Below are 14,927 nucleotides of genomic sequence, written 5' to 3'. Positions count from 1 at the left end.
GTAGAATAATAGTGAAGACATCAAAACCATGAAATAACACATACGAACCAAAACCATGTTAAACAAATCAAAATATATTTTAGAGTTTAGATTCTTTAAAGTAGCCACCCTTTGCCTTGTGACAGCTTTGCACACTCTTGGAATTCTCTCAACCAGCTTCATGAGGAATGCTTTTCCAACAGTCTTGAAGGAGTTCCCACATATGCTAAGCGCTTGTTGACTGCTTTTCCTTCACTCTAGAGTCCAACTCTTCCCAAACCATCTGAATTGGGTTGAGATTGGGGATTGGGGAGGCCAGGTCATCTGATGCAGCACTCCATCACTCTCCTTCTTGGTCAAATAGCCCTTACACAGCCTGGAGGTGTTTTGAGTCATTGTCCTGTGGAAAACAAATTATAGTCCTTCTAAGTGTAAACCAGATGGGATGGCGTATCGCTGCAGAATGCTGTGGAAGCCATGCTGGTTAACCTGTTGAGGACAGACGTTCCGCTAGCGGAACCCTGTTCCGCCTGCGGAACCCCTAGCCAACAGCCAATGGCATCGCACGGCGCGAAATACAAAACCAACTAAAATACCACAATTCAATTTTCTCAAACAATCAACTATTTTACACCATTTTAAAGATAGGTCTCTCATTAATCTAAGCACATTGTCTGATTTCAAAAAGGCTTTACAGCGAAAGCAAAACATTAGATTATGTTAGGAGAGTACATAGACACAAATAATCACACAGCCATTTTCCAAGCAAGCATATATGTCACATAAACCCAAACCACAGCTAAATGCAGCACTAACCTTTGATGATCTTCATCAGATGACACTCCTAGGACATTATGTTATACAATACATGCATGTTTTGTTCAATCAAGTTCATATTTATATCAAAAACCAGCTTTTTACATTAGCATGTGATGTTCAGAACTAGCATACCCACCGAAAACTTCCGGTAAATTTACTAAATTACTCACGATAAACGTTGACAAAATACATAACAATTATTTTAAGAATTATAGATACAGAACTCCTTTATGCAATCGCTATGTCCGATTTTAAAATAGCTTTTTGGCGAAAGCACATTTTGCAATATTCTGAGTACATAGCTCGGCCATCACAGGCTAGCTAATTTGACACCCACCATGTTTGGGGCTCACTAAACTCAGAATTACTATTAGAAAAATTGGATTACGTTTGCTGTTCTTCGTCAGAATGTACTCCCAGGACTTCTACTTCAACAACAAATGTTGTTTTGGTTCCAAATAATCCATAGTTATATCCAAATACCTCCGTTTTGTTCGTGCAAACAGGTCACTATCCGAAGGGTAACGCGCGAGTGCATTTCGTGACAAAAAAATTGAAAATATTCCAATACCGTACTTAGAAGCATGTCAAACGCTGTTTAAAATACATTTTTATGCTATTTTTCTCGTAAAATAGCGATAATATTCCAACCGGGCAACGTTGTATTCATTCAAAGGCTGAGAAGTCTTGTGAATGCGTATCTCAGTCTCACTGTCCCCAGGCTGACCACTTACAAACTCTGTTGTTGTACTTTGCCCAGAGACAGCAGACACCCCATTCCACTTTCTGGCGGCTTTAGAGAGCCAATGGAAGCCTTAGAAAGTGTCACGTTACAGCACAGATGCTGTAATGTTGATAGAGATGCAACAGAAGGACAACAAATTGTCAGACAGGGCACTTCCTGTATGGAATCTTCTCAGGTTTTGGCCTGCCATATGAGTTCTGTTATACTCACAGACACCATTCAAACAGTTTTAGAAACTTTAGAGTGTTTTCTATCCAAATCTACTAATTATATGCATATTCTAGTCTCTGGGCAGGAGTAGTAACCAGATTAAATCGGGTACGTTTTTTATCCGGCTGTGAAAATACTGCCCCCTATCCCAAAGAAGTTAAGTATGCCTTGAATTCCAAATACATCACAGACAGTGTCTCCAGCAAAGTACCCCCACACCATCACACCTCCTCCTCCATGCTTCACGGTGGGAACCACACATGCGGAGATCATCCATTCACCTACTCTGCGTCTCACAAAGACAGGGCGGTTGGAACCAAAAATCTCAAATTTGCACTCCTTAGACCAAAGGACTAATTTCCACCAGTCTAATGTCCATTGCTCGTGTTTCTTGGCCCAAGCAAGTCTCTTATTCTTATCGGTGTCCTTTAGTAGTGGTTTCTTTGCAGCAATTCGACCATGAAGGCCTGATTCACGCAGTCTCCTCTGAACAGTTGATGTTGAGATGTGTCTGTTACTTGAACTCTGTGAAGCATTTATTTCAGCTGCAATTTCTGAGGTGCAGTTAATTCTAAAGAACTTATCCTCTGCAGCAGAGGTAACTCTGGATCTTCCTTTCCTGTGGCGGTCCTCATGAGAGTCAGTTTCATCATAGTGCTTGATGGTTTTTGCGACTGCACTTGAAGAAACTTTCAAAGTTCTTGACATTTTCTGTATTGACTGACCTTCATGTCTTAAAGTAATGATGGACTGTCGTTTCTCTTTGCTTATTTGAGCTGTTCATGCCATAATATGGACTTGGTATTTTACCAAATAGGGCTATCTTCTGTATACTGTATCACCCCTACCTTGTCACAACACAACTGATTGGTTAAAACGCATTAAGAAGTTAAGAAATTCCACAAATTAACTTTAAACAAGGCACACCGGTTAATTGAAATGCATTCCAGATGACTACCTCATGAAGCTGGTTGAGAGAATGCCAAGAGTGTGCAAAGCTGTCATCAAGGCAAAGGGTGGCTACTTTGAAGAATCTCAAATATAAAATATATTTTGATTTGTTTAACACTTTTTTGGTTACTACATGATACCATATGTGTTATTTCATAGTTGTGATGTCTTCACTATTATTCTACAATGTAGAAAATAGTAAAAATAAAGAAAAACCCTTGAATGAGTAGGTGTGTCCAAACTGTTGACTGGTGTTGTATGTAGATTGACATTGTATGGACTGTACAGGCTTGTAATGTGTGTAGTAAGTAAGAAAGTTGTTGTTGTTGTTGTTATGGTGTTTGCAGGAGTTTGTTATGGGGATTAAAGAAGTGCCTCGTCTGGCCCGGTTCATCCCTAAGATCATGCTGGCCATCACTGTGACCGCCTGTGACGAGGTGTACAGGAAGATAGCCTACTGGCTCAACGACATGGGTGAGAACAGGCACTCTTATCCCTTTCATACACAGGCCAACATCCCACTATTTTAACATGCCTGCTTCTGTATACCAGGTGCTGGTGTATCTGAAAAGGGTAGGGGGTACAAAAAAAAACACTTATAGACCTACCGTGAATCCCAAACCAACCTCTCGCCCCTATCAACTCAGTTGGAGGGCCCTCCATTGCCGCGTGTTGCTGAATAAACTCAGAGGGTGACTTCAAGAGTGGCGAGTGAGGAACAAATAAACCCCTCAACTTCGGGACACACTTGTGACTTGAATGATGCAATTCATGTTTCACATTTAAATAATAAAACAAGCATGAAATTAAAATGAGAAAATTCCCTGTGTTGTTTTACAAGATATAAACCTCTGTAACATTTAAACATTTAATTTGGGAGGTATTTAATCTGTTACATGTGTCAAGCCTCGAAATCAGACACAAACAATTACAGGTAGCTCATAGACACCTCTCCATTCTTTTGTGTGAAATTGTGCAAACTCAAAAATAACGTAGTGCGTTATGGGATACCACTTCGCTCTGAAGCAAGCAGCGTAGCTGGCTCTGTGGAAGTGTCTATCGGAGGGTCTCATTAGCTCCTACACCCTTCATCATTTTCACCCCCTTAGCTTTGGGACACTTGTGCATGTGGCAGAGGGGAAGGGGAATGGGCTAATGGAGGGCAGAGAGTCGAGGAGCAGTGGAATTAAAAAAACTAATTCAGGTGATGATGATTATTGCTGTGAATTCTGACATTATGTTTCGTCCCCCACAGAAAACTATAGACTCCAGAGTGCCTATGAGAAACACCTCATCATTAAATTGGTTCTTGTGAGTGCTGTCATCTTCCTTATTACATGGAAATTGGACTCACTTTTCACAAGACAAAGGATTGAAATACAGAATTGACACTTTCCCTCTGAGGTTTTTACCACTCACATGTTTTCTTTCTGTACTCTCAGTTTCAGTTTGTAAACTCTTATCTCAGCCTTTTCTACATTGGATTCTACCTCAAAGACATGGAGCGTCTGAAAGAGGTAAGAGACACTGAAATCACAATACGTTTCCACTCCTTCCAAATAGTTACCCAAACCATGTTCATCTTCCTGGTCTTCCTTGCTTCATCCCTCCCTCCCCTTCACATGTTGCTCTCTCTTCGTTCTGTCTATTTTTCCATCCTGTCTGTTGTGTGGTTCCGTGGTGCTGGTTCCGTGGTGCTGGTTCCGTGGTGCTGGTTCTGTGGTCCTGGTCTTAGCTGTTACTGGTGTTCTCTCTGGGACAGAGTCTTCTCAGACAGCTGAAGGACAATGTGCTGCCTTTTGTCTTCCTCAAGATCAAGCTGTTGGTCGTCACCATCCCCTGGGTCATCAAGGCCTCCTTCAGGTCCAAAGTACGACCTTGCCTGTGTGTCAAGGGTCAGGGGGTTAGAGGTCAAAGTCATCTCGACATTACCTGCCCAGCGCCCCATGCATGACCTTAGACCTTTAAACATCATGTGCCTTATTTGTGTAGAGTTGTAGTCTGTTATTTTGTTGTGCTTGTAGTATTAGCATCATTATTGTATGTATCTTTGGCATTGCATAGAAAGCATTTCCATGTTCAGGTAGATGCAGGATGGCTAAATGTGTGTCTGTTGTAGGCTGTCTGCTAGCATAAACCTGTTAGTCCTATAGCACATATAGCACATGTAGTCCTGTTTTTGTAAGGATTCTGTTGCTAACTTGTCACCCACCCAGTTACCTACTATAGGAAGACGTGTAGTACATGTGAATACTATGTTGATTTAAAAACACATATAGAATGTTCCACAGTTGGTTTTCCACTCTGCCTGTTTCGTTGTTGGTTGTGTTCATGATGGGAATATGGAAGCGGTTGATATGTCTGATAAGCAGTGTTCTGCTTTGGGTTTGTAGCGTCTGGCTACCTGTGGATTTGAGCAGCTGTTCTATAAGGTTTGTGTCGGGAAAGTCATATGCCTGGCACGTCAATCTGTCACTCTGTCCTTTTGTCCTTCTTTCTGTCACTCAGTCCATCTCTAATAACTGTGCCCTTGTGTGTTTATAGATTATTCATTTCTGTGTGTTTATAGATTATTCATTTCTGTGTGTTTATAGATTATTAATTTCTGTGTGTTTAAAGATTATTCATTTCTGTGTGTTTATAGATTATTCATTTCTGTGTGTTTATAGATTATTCATTTCTGTGGGTTTATAGATTATTCATTTCTGTGTGTTTATAGATTATTCATTTCTGTGTGTTTATAGATTTCTGAAAAGCAAAAATGTTCCAGGATATGTTTGTTTGTGTTGATACTTTCTGTTTGTGTTAAGGAACATATTAATCATTTGTTGTCATTGGTGGAAACTGATGATTGATGACTGATGACTGAGGACTGTCTGTCAATGTGCTATGTGTGGTTTGTGCTTTGACTTGGTCATGGTTTGCAGTGAAATGACAACATGCGTGTGTCTCTGTGTCCTAGGTCTCAACTCAGTGGTAGTCATGGTATTGGTAGTCATGGTAGTGGTAGTCATGGTAGTGGTAGTTTTGCATGTCATGGTTTTGATGTTGCACATTGGACCAGGCAGTAGATCCAGAGCAGCGTGTGTATTTGAATGGGAGTGAACTGCTTGCGGTTTAGATATACAATTGTTTTCAGTCCATTGTGTTTAGTACTGAGTGAATATTTTATTTTTGCAAAGGAATTATATTTCTTGATTTTGTACAACTTTATTTGTTTACTGTGGTGCCCTAATGATTACTTATTGAAATCGCTATGCATGGTATGAAACCCTGTGACAGACCCTGACATCCCTGACCTTTAACCCTTCATCCTGTCCTCTATTTCCTGTTTGTGTCAGATGCTGGCCACCCTGCTGATCATCCGCCATTTTGTCCAGAACGTGAAGGAGGTGATGCAGCCTTACCTATACGAGCGCCACAAGCTGGGCGAGCTCACCCTGCGCAGCGTCTGGGATCTGCTCCTCTCAGCCCTGCTCAAGTACTGCAGGCTGGCCGCAGGAAAGCCCCAGGCTTCACCCACCGACCAGGCCATGCCAGGCCTTGGCCTGAGGGGAACCAGACCCGGGGTGGGACAGCCTGACCGCAGGTAATGCTGACACAACGGCTTGTATTCGTCCATGAATACGTAACACGAGAGCTTCCTTTTTCAGACAGGTTTCCTTGAGTGTAGTCAAGCCTATGTTTTGATTTGTTTGAGGATGTGTGACACATTCACATTATTACATGGCTAACCCAATACAATAGTGTTATAGATAGTATCTGATAAGACTACAGTCGAACCTTTCTTCTGTTCTGCAGGGAGAAGAAGTGTCTGAACGGGGGATGTGGGGTGCCTGAAGAGGAGGAGGGAGAGAGGGAGGAGGGGGACAGTGGGAGGTTCAGTGAGGGAGAGAATGAGGAATCGTCTGAGAGTCTGATAGACTGTGGCCTCAAGCTGAGGAAGGTCAGCTTCATAGAGAGGGGGGACAGGAAGTCGTCTGGAGGGGGCTGCGTCCCCACAATGGAGGACAGTTTCCTGGAGGACGGCAGCCCCACTATGGTGGAGAAGGGGATGGATCCGGCGTCGGTGTTCGAGACATATGATGATGACGATGACAATGGCGTCACTGAGACAAAGGACACGGGAGGTTCGGCCAATGAAAGTATGGCGGCTGCCCCGCTGCCTTCTGGGCCAGAGAGCACGGTGACGGTGCGTCATCGCAGAAGGCAGAGGAGTTTGGAGAGGGCAGACTCTAAAACCAAGCGGGAGTCATGGATCGACCCGCCAGAGGAGCAGGAGAGTACGAGTCTGGCACAGGCTGAGATAGAGAGCTGCATGCAGACATATGAGGTAGGAAGACAGCATACACACACACACACACACACACACACACACACACACACACACACACACACACACACACACACACACACACACACACACACACACACACACACACACACACACACACACACACACACACACACACACACAGACACACACACACACAAACTAACTAATGAGCAGGCTCACTCACTATGTGAACTATGTCAACAATGCCAACTCTAAATAAACAATTCCATCGTCCCAAATGAGACCAACTAGAGGGGTAACCGTCTTGCTGTAGATCTATTTCCATTTCCATACTGAATCATGTAGCTGGGCATGTGTTCCTGTTACCATGGACCTAGATTTACCCCATGCTCTCTCAGCCAAACTCAGGTCATGCCTCTGTCCATTCATATGATACTCCAATATATCCTGCCTAGGGTCCTTCACAAACTCTCATTGGATCCCTGAAGTGACATGAGCTCTAAGCTGTTGATTGGTATCTGGGATGGCATGGATTGGTTTTGAGGTTACCTCGGGCAAAATACTTCTAGTTATTCTATTGACTACTGTGCTAACTTGAATGTAATTACTGTGTAAATCAAATTGTATTGGTCACATACACATGTTTAGCAGATGTTATTGAAGGTGTAGCAAAATGCTTGTGTTTCTTGCTCCAACAGTGCAGTACTATCTAACAAGTAATATCTAACAATTTCACAACAATACACACAAATCTAAAGTAAAGGAATGGAATTAAGAATATATAAATATTTGGACGAGCAATGTCAGAGTGGCATAGACTAAAATACAGTAGAATAGGATAGAATACGGGATATACATATGAAATGAGTAATGCAACATATGTAAATATTATTAAAGTGACTAGTATTCCATTATTAAAGTGGCCAGTGATTTCAAATATGTGTATGTAGGCAGCAGCCTGTCTGTGATAGTGATGGCTGTTTAACAGCCTGATGGCCTTGAGATAGAAGCTGTTTTTCAGTCTCTCGGTCCCAGCTTTGACGCACCTGTACTGACCTCGCCTTGTGGATGGTAGCGGGGTGAACAGGCAGTGGCTCGGGTGGTTGTTGTCCTTGATGATCTTTTTGGCCTTCCTGTGACATCGGGTGGTGTAGGTGTCCTTGAGGGCAGGTAGTTTGCCCCCGGTGATGCGTTGGGCAGACCGCACCAACCTCTGGAGAGCCCTACGGTTGCGGGCGGTGCGGTTGCCGTACCAGGCAGTGATACAGCCCGACAGGATGCTCTCATTGTGCGTCTGTAAATGTTTGTGAGGGTCTTAGGTGCCAAGACACATTTTTTCAGCCTAATGAGGCTTATCTTGGCCAGGTCGCAGTTGTAAATGAGAACTTGTTCTCAACTAGCCTACCTGGTTAAATAAAGGTGAAATAAATAAATAAATAAAAAGAGGCACTGTTGCTGCTTCTTCACCACACTGTCTGTGTGGGTGGACCATTTCAGTTTGTCAGTGATGTGTACACAGAGGAACTTTAAGCTTTCCACCTTCTCCACTGTGGTCCTGTCGATGTGGATGGGGGGGGTGCTCCCTCTGCTGTTTCCTGAAGTCCACGATCAGCTCTTTTGTTTTGTTGATGTTGAATGAGAGGTTATTTTCCTGGCACCACACACCCAGGGCCCTCACCTCCTCCCTGTAAGCTGTCTCGTCATTGTTGGTAATCAGGCCTACTACTGTTGTGTCGTCTGCAAACTTGATGATTGAGTTGGAGGCGTGTGTGGCCACGCAGTCTTGGGTGAACAGGGAGTACAGGAGGGGGCTCAGCACGCACCCTTGTGAACACACACCCCTGTGTTGAGGATCAGCGAAGGGGAGGTGTTGTTTCCTACCTTCACCACCTGGGGGCGGCCCATCAGGAAGTCCAGGACCCAGTTGCACAGGGCGGGGTTCAAACCCAGATCCTTGACTAGTTTCTCAAAGCACTTCATGATGACAGAAGTGAGTGCTATGGGGCGATAGTCATTTAGTTCAGTTACCTTCACTTTCTTGGGTACAGGAACAATGGTGTATATCTTGAAGCATGTGGGGACAGCAGACTGAGATAGGGATTGATTAAATATGTCCATAACCACACCAGCCAGCTGGTCTGCGCATGCTCTGAGGACGCGGCTAGGGATGCCGTCTGGGCCGGCAGCCTTGCGAGGGTTAACACGGTTAAATGTCTTACTCACGTCGGCCACGGAGAAGGAGAGCCCACATTCCTTGGTAGCTGGCTGCGTCGGTGGCACTGTGTTATCCTCAAAGAGGGCAAAAAAGGTGTTTAGCTCATCCAGAAGCAAGACATCGGTGTCCGCGACGTGGCTGGTTTTCCCTTTGTAGTCCGTGATTGTCTGTAGACCCTGCCACATACGTCTCATAGAAAATAGTATTTATGTAATACCACCAAGAACTGTAAATACATTGTATCTGTGTCTGGTGCTATGCACTCAGAGTCAACTGGCAGTACCACTGAGCCATAAAAAAAGGGACATTTACGTTAGGGGTTCTCTTGACGTCACTGTGCGTAGCTAAGTTATCCATGAGTAGCTAACTTCCCATACATGTACAGTTACAGTGCCAGTCAGAAGTTTGTACACACAGCTACTCATTCAAGGGTTGTGCTTTCTTTTTTTACTTTTTTCTACATTGTAGAATATTAGTGAAGACATCAGAACTATGAAATAACAGATGTTGAATCATGTAGTAACCAAAAAAGTGTTAAACAAAACAAATCATATTTTGAACGGGATTATCATCTATCCATGTCACAGACAGTGCTGACTATCCCTTGTGTTTTTTGTCCCTTCCAGGACACCTTCCAGGACTACCAGGAGATGTTTGTCCAGTTCGGCTACGTGGTTCTCTTCTCCTCAGCCTTCCCCCTGGCGGCCATGTGTGCCCTCATCAACAACATCATCGAGATCCGCAGCGACGCCTTTAAGCTCTGTACCGGCCTGCAGAGACCCTTCGGCAAGAGAGTGGAGAGCATCGGACAGTGGCAGGTATGACTGAGGGACAGGTAGGACTGAGGGACAGGCAGGAATGAGGGACAGGTAGGACTGAGGGACAGGCAGGAATGAGGGACATGTAGGACTGAGGGACAGGCAGGAATGAGGGACAGGTAGGACTGAGTTACAGGTAGGACTGAAGGACAGGCAGGACTAAGGGACAGGTAGGACTGAGGGATAGGCAGGAATGAGGGACAGGCAGGACCTAGGGACAGGTGGGACTGAGGGCCAGATAGGACTGAGAGACAGGTAGGACTGAGGGACAGGCAGGAATGAGGGACATGTAGGACTGAGGGACAGGCAGGAATGAGGGACAGGTAGGACTGAGTTACAGGTAGGACTGAAGGACAGGCAGGACTAAGGGACAGGTGGGACTGAGGGACAGGCAGGACTGAGGGACAGGCAGCAATGAGGGACAGGAAGGACTGAGGGACAGGTAGGACTGAAGGACAGGTAGGACTGAGGGCCAGATAGGACTGAGGGACAGGCAGGACTGAGGGACAGGTAGGACTGAGGGATAGGCAGGAATGAGGGACAGGCAGGACCTAGGGACAGGTAGGACTGAGGGCCAGATAGGACTGAGAGACAGGTAGGACTGAGGGACAGGCAGGACTGAGGGACAGGCAGCAATGAGGGACAGGAAGGACTGAGGGACAGGTAGGACTGAGGGACAGGTAGGACTGAGGGCCAGATAAGACTGAGGGACAGGCAGGACTGAGGGACATGTAGGACCTAGGGACAGGTAGAACTGAGGGACAGATAGGACTGAGAGACAGGTAGGACTGAGGAACAGGTAGGACCTAGGGACAGGCAGGACTGAGGGACAGGCAGCTCTGAGGGACAGGTAGGAGCTAGGTACAGGCAGGACTGAGGGACAGGCTGGACTGAGGGACAGGCAGGCCTGAGGGACAGGTAGGACTGAGGGACAGGCAGGATTGAGGGACAGGCAGAACTGAGGGACAGGCAGGACTGAGGGACAGGCAGTACTGAGGGACAGGTAGGACTGAGGGACAGGCAGGACTGAGGGACAGATAGGACTGAGGGACAGGTTGGACTGAGGGACAGGTATGACTGAGGGACAGGCAGCACTGAGGGACAGGCAGGACCGAGGGACAGGTAGGACCTATGGACAGGCAGCACTGAGGGACAGGTTGAACCTAGGGACAGGCAGGACTGAGGGACAGATAGGTCAGTCAGAGGGGTGGGAATGGGAAACTGTGGTTATGCAAGGCCACAGAATGCACAGGCTTTTATTGCAGCCCAGCACTAATATTTAATAAACAGAGACCTGTCCTTTCATAAAAGCCTATTCATGGATTTAACTTGTGTAAGCTTTATAGGCATGATGTTCTGTGTACATACAGTAAACCTGTCTGTGGTGTGTGTGTCTCTTTGCAGACAGCGATGGAGGCCATGGGTCTGATCGCCATCATAGTCAACTGTTACCTGATTGGTCAGTGTGGTCAGCTGCAGCGCCTCTTCCCCTGGCTCAGCCCTGAGATGGCCATCATCTCTATTGTCATCCTTGAGGTACATCCTCTATTAAAGTCACTCACCTGACATCAGATACAGTGCCTTCAGAAAGTTTTCACACCACTTGACTTGTTCCACATTTTGTTGTCTTACAGCCTGAATTTAACATTTATTGAATTTAGAATTTTTTTTGGTCACAAGCCAACATAATACCCCATAATGTCAAAGTAGAATACATTTTGTTTGACATTTTTACAAATGAATTAAACATGAAAAGTTGTAATGTCTTGAGTCAGTAAGTATTTAACCCCTTTCTTATGGCAAACCTAAATAAGTTCAGATGTTTGCTTAACAAGTCACATAAGTTGCATTGACTGTTTGCAAAAACAGTGTTTAACAGTATTTTTGAACCTCACACATACAATTATCTGGAAGGTCCCTCAGTCGAGCAGTGAATTTTAAACACAGATTCAACCACAAAGACCAGGGAGGTTTTCCAATACCTTGAAAAGATGGGCACCTGTTGGTAGATGGGTAAACATAATTACACTTTGGATGGTGTATCAATACACCCAGTCACTACAAAGATACAAGCGTTCTTCCTACAGTATATCAAATAAAATCAAATTGTATTAGTCACATGCGCCAAATACATCTGACGAGCGTCAGAGCCGGTGTAGTACGATTCGATCTTAGTCCTCTATTGATGCTTTGCCTGTTTGATGGTTCGTCGTGATAGCGTGATAGCGTGATTTCTTATAAGCTTCCGGTTTGGTGTCCTGCTCCTTGAAAGCGGCAGCTTTCATCAACTGTTCAGAGGAGACTGCTTGAATCAGGCGTTCATGGTCGAATTGCTGCAAAGAAACCACTACTAAAGAACACCAATAAGAAGAAGAAACTTGATTGGACCAAGAAACACGAGCAATGGACATTAGACCGGTGGAAATTTGTCCTTTTGTTTGATGAGTCCAAATTTGCGATTTTTGGTTCCAACCGCCGTGTCTTTGTGAGACACAGAGTAGGTGAACGGATAATCTCCACATGTGTGGTTCCCACCGTGAAGCATGGAGGAGGTGTGATGGTGTGGGGCTGCTTTGCTTGTGACACTGTCTGATATATTTAGAATTCAAGGCACACTTAACCAGCATGGCTTCCACAGCATTCTGCAGCAATACACCATCCCATCTGGTTTGCGCCTAGTGGGGCTATCATTTGTTTTTCCGCAGGATAATGACCCAACACAAGAAGGAGAGTGATTGACTGCTGCATCAGATGACCTGGCCTCCACAATCACCCAACCTCAACCCAATTGAGATGGTTTGGGATGAGTTGGACCGCAGAGTGAAGGAAAAGCAGCCAACAAGTGCTCAGCATATGTGGGAACTCCTTCAAGGCTGTTAGAAAAGGATTTCAGGTGAAACTGGTTGAGAGAATGAAAAATGTGCAAAGCTGTCATCAAGGCAAAGGGTGGCTACTTTGAAGAATCTCAAATATAAAAAATATATTTTGATTTGTTTAACACTTTTGCTTTCTACAAGGCGAGACCCAGATGCAGACACAGGAGGCAGATGGTTGGAGTCTTACAATGTTTAATAATCCAAAGGGGTAGGCAAGAGAATGGTTGTGGACAGGCAAAAAGGTCAAAACCAGATCATAGTGGCAGACAGGCTCGTGGTCAAGGCAGGTAGAATGGTCATCATTTCTTTTTCCACAGGACAATGACCCAACACAAGAAGGAGAGTGATTGTGTTGGACGTTGAGTCCAGAAACAGGCAAGGGTCAAAACCGGGAAGACCAGAAAAAGTAGAATAGCAACAGGAGTACGGGAAAAACACGCTGGTTGTCTTGACTAAACATACAAGACGAACTGGCACAGAGAGACAGGAAACACTGGGATAAATACACTGGGGAAAATAAGCAACACCTGGAGGGGGTGGAGACAATCACAGGAACAGGTGAAACAGATCAGGGAGTGACAATTAGTGTATTTTATTTATTATTTTCTTCCACTTTGACATTATAGAGTATTTTGTGTAGATCGTTGACAAAAAATTACAATGAAATAAATTTTAATCCCACCTTGTGACACAACAAAATGTGGAAAAAGTCAAGGGGTGTGAATACTTTCTGACGGGTCTGTAATACCTAGGCTTTAACTCAGTAGGCTGATGGGGTTTTGAGTTGCATAGACCCATGTTTTTATGAGTTAGTCTCTCAGTCTCACACTGTTTCAGTGTTGGCAGGGTTAAATAGGGATTTTGTGGTAGTCTAACACTCAGTACTGGTCCAGAATTAGATTTGATTGACATCCTCTAATAGTTCAGGTGAAGATATATGGCTAGAAAACTGATCTCAGAGCAGCTCAACCTCTCAAACTGACAGCAACCCAGCAGGCCTTATAGATGTGTTTCTTTAGAAGTCACCTCAGTGAGCTATGGTCCTCATACTGTCTTCCAAAAGACATATTTCAAACGTTTATTGTGACCTGCACCAATGTGTTTTGGCATCAAGACGTCCTCAGTCTACTAGCATGATTTCAGGTGAGATTAAGTCATCATAATATGACATATATCTGCTGTCTTATTTCATATGAACTTCCTCCTTTCTTTAAATCTTTCTTTGGTAATGTCAAAATAATAAAGGGAACACTTAAACAACGCAATGTAACTCCAAGTCAATCACACTTCTGTGAAATCAAACTGTCCACTTAGGAAGGAACACTGATTGACAATAAATTTCACATGCTGTTGTGCAAATGGAATAGACAACAGGTGGAAATGATAGGCAATAAGCAAGACACCCCCAATAAAGGAGTGGTTCTGCAGGTGGGGACCACAGACCACTTCTCAGTTCCTATGCTTCCTGGCTGATGTTTTGGTCACTTTTGAATGCTGGCGGTGTTTTCCCTCTAGCGGTAGCATGAGACGGAGTCTACAACCCACACAAGTGGCTCAGGTAGTGCAGCTCATCCAGGATGGCACATCAATGCGAGCTGTGGCAAGAAGGTTTGCTGTGTCTGTCAGCGTAGTGTCCAGAGCATGGAGGCGCTACCAGGAGACAGGCCAGTACATCAGGAGACGTGGAGGAGGCCGTAGGAGGGCAACAACCCAGTAGCAGGACCGCTACCTCCGCCTTTGTGCAAGGAGGAGCAGGAGAAGCACTGCCAGAGCCCTGCAAAATGACCTCCAGCAGGTCACAAATGTGCATGTGTCTGCTCAAACGGACAGAAACAGACTCCATGAGGGTGGTATGAGGGCCCGACGTACACAGGTGGGGGTTGTGCTTACAGCCCAACACCGTGCAGGACGTTTGGCATTTGCCAGAGAACACCAAGATTGGTAAATTCGCCACTGGTGCCCTGTGCTCTTCACAGATGAAAGCAGGTTCACACTGAGCACGTGACAGACGTGACAG

General features: G+C 44.9%; 1 protein-coding gene across 4 annotated transcripts in view; it reads left to right on the top strand.

Annotated features, from left to right (window-relative positions):
• ano8b (anoctamin 8b) overlaps nucleotides 1–14,927 on the top strand; it is a 98,022-nt gene that overhangs the window by 70,929 nt on the left and 12,166 nt on the right. For 3 of the 4 annotated variants that reach the window (XM_014123575.2, XM_014123577.2, XM_045687901.1), the window contains exons 10-18: nucleotides 3,052–3,178; nucleotides 3,960–4,015; nucleotides 4,147–4,221; nucleotides 4,440–4,574; nucleotides 5,098–5,136; nucleotides 6,046–6,293; nucleotides 6,506–7,037; nucleotides 9,843–10,034; nucleotides 11,439–11,570. In XM_014123575.2, the coding sequence (XP_013979050.1) occupies nucleotides 3,052–3,178; nucleotides 3,960–4,015; nucleotides 4,147–4,221; nucleotides 4,440–4,574; nucleotides 5,098–5,136; nucleotides 6,046–6,293; nucleotides 6,506–7,037; nucleotides 9,843–10,034; nucleotides 11,439–11,570 (1,536 nt within the window). The remainder of the gene's footprint in view (nucleotides 1–3,051; nucleotides 3,179–3,959; nucleotides 4,016–4,146; nucleotides 4,222–4,439; nucleotides 4,575–5,097; nucleotides 5,137–6,045; nucleotides 6,294–6,505; nucleotides 7,038–9,842; nucleotides 10,035–11,438; nucleotides 11,571–14,927) is intronic. The other variant, XM_014123576.2, reaches the window with a different exon arrangement.

This window comes from Salmo salar, chromosome ssa10 (assembly GCF_905237065.1).
Source record: "Salmo salar chromosome ssa10, Ssal_v3.1, whole genome shotgun sequence".
Classification (NCBI taxonomy): domain Eukaryota; kingdom Metazoa; phylum Chordata; class Actinopteri; order Salmoniformes; family Salmonidae; genus Salmo; species Salmo salar.
Note: the sequence above shows the minus strand (reverse complement) of the source record. Positions and strands in the feature narration are given on the sequence as shown.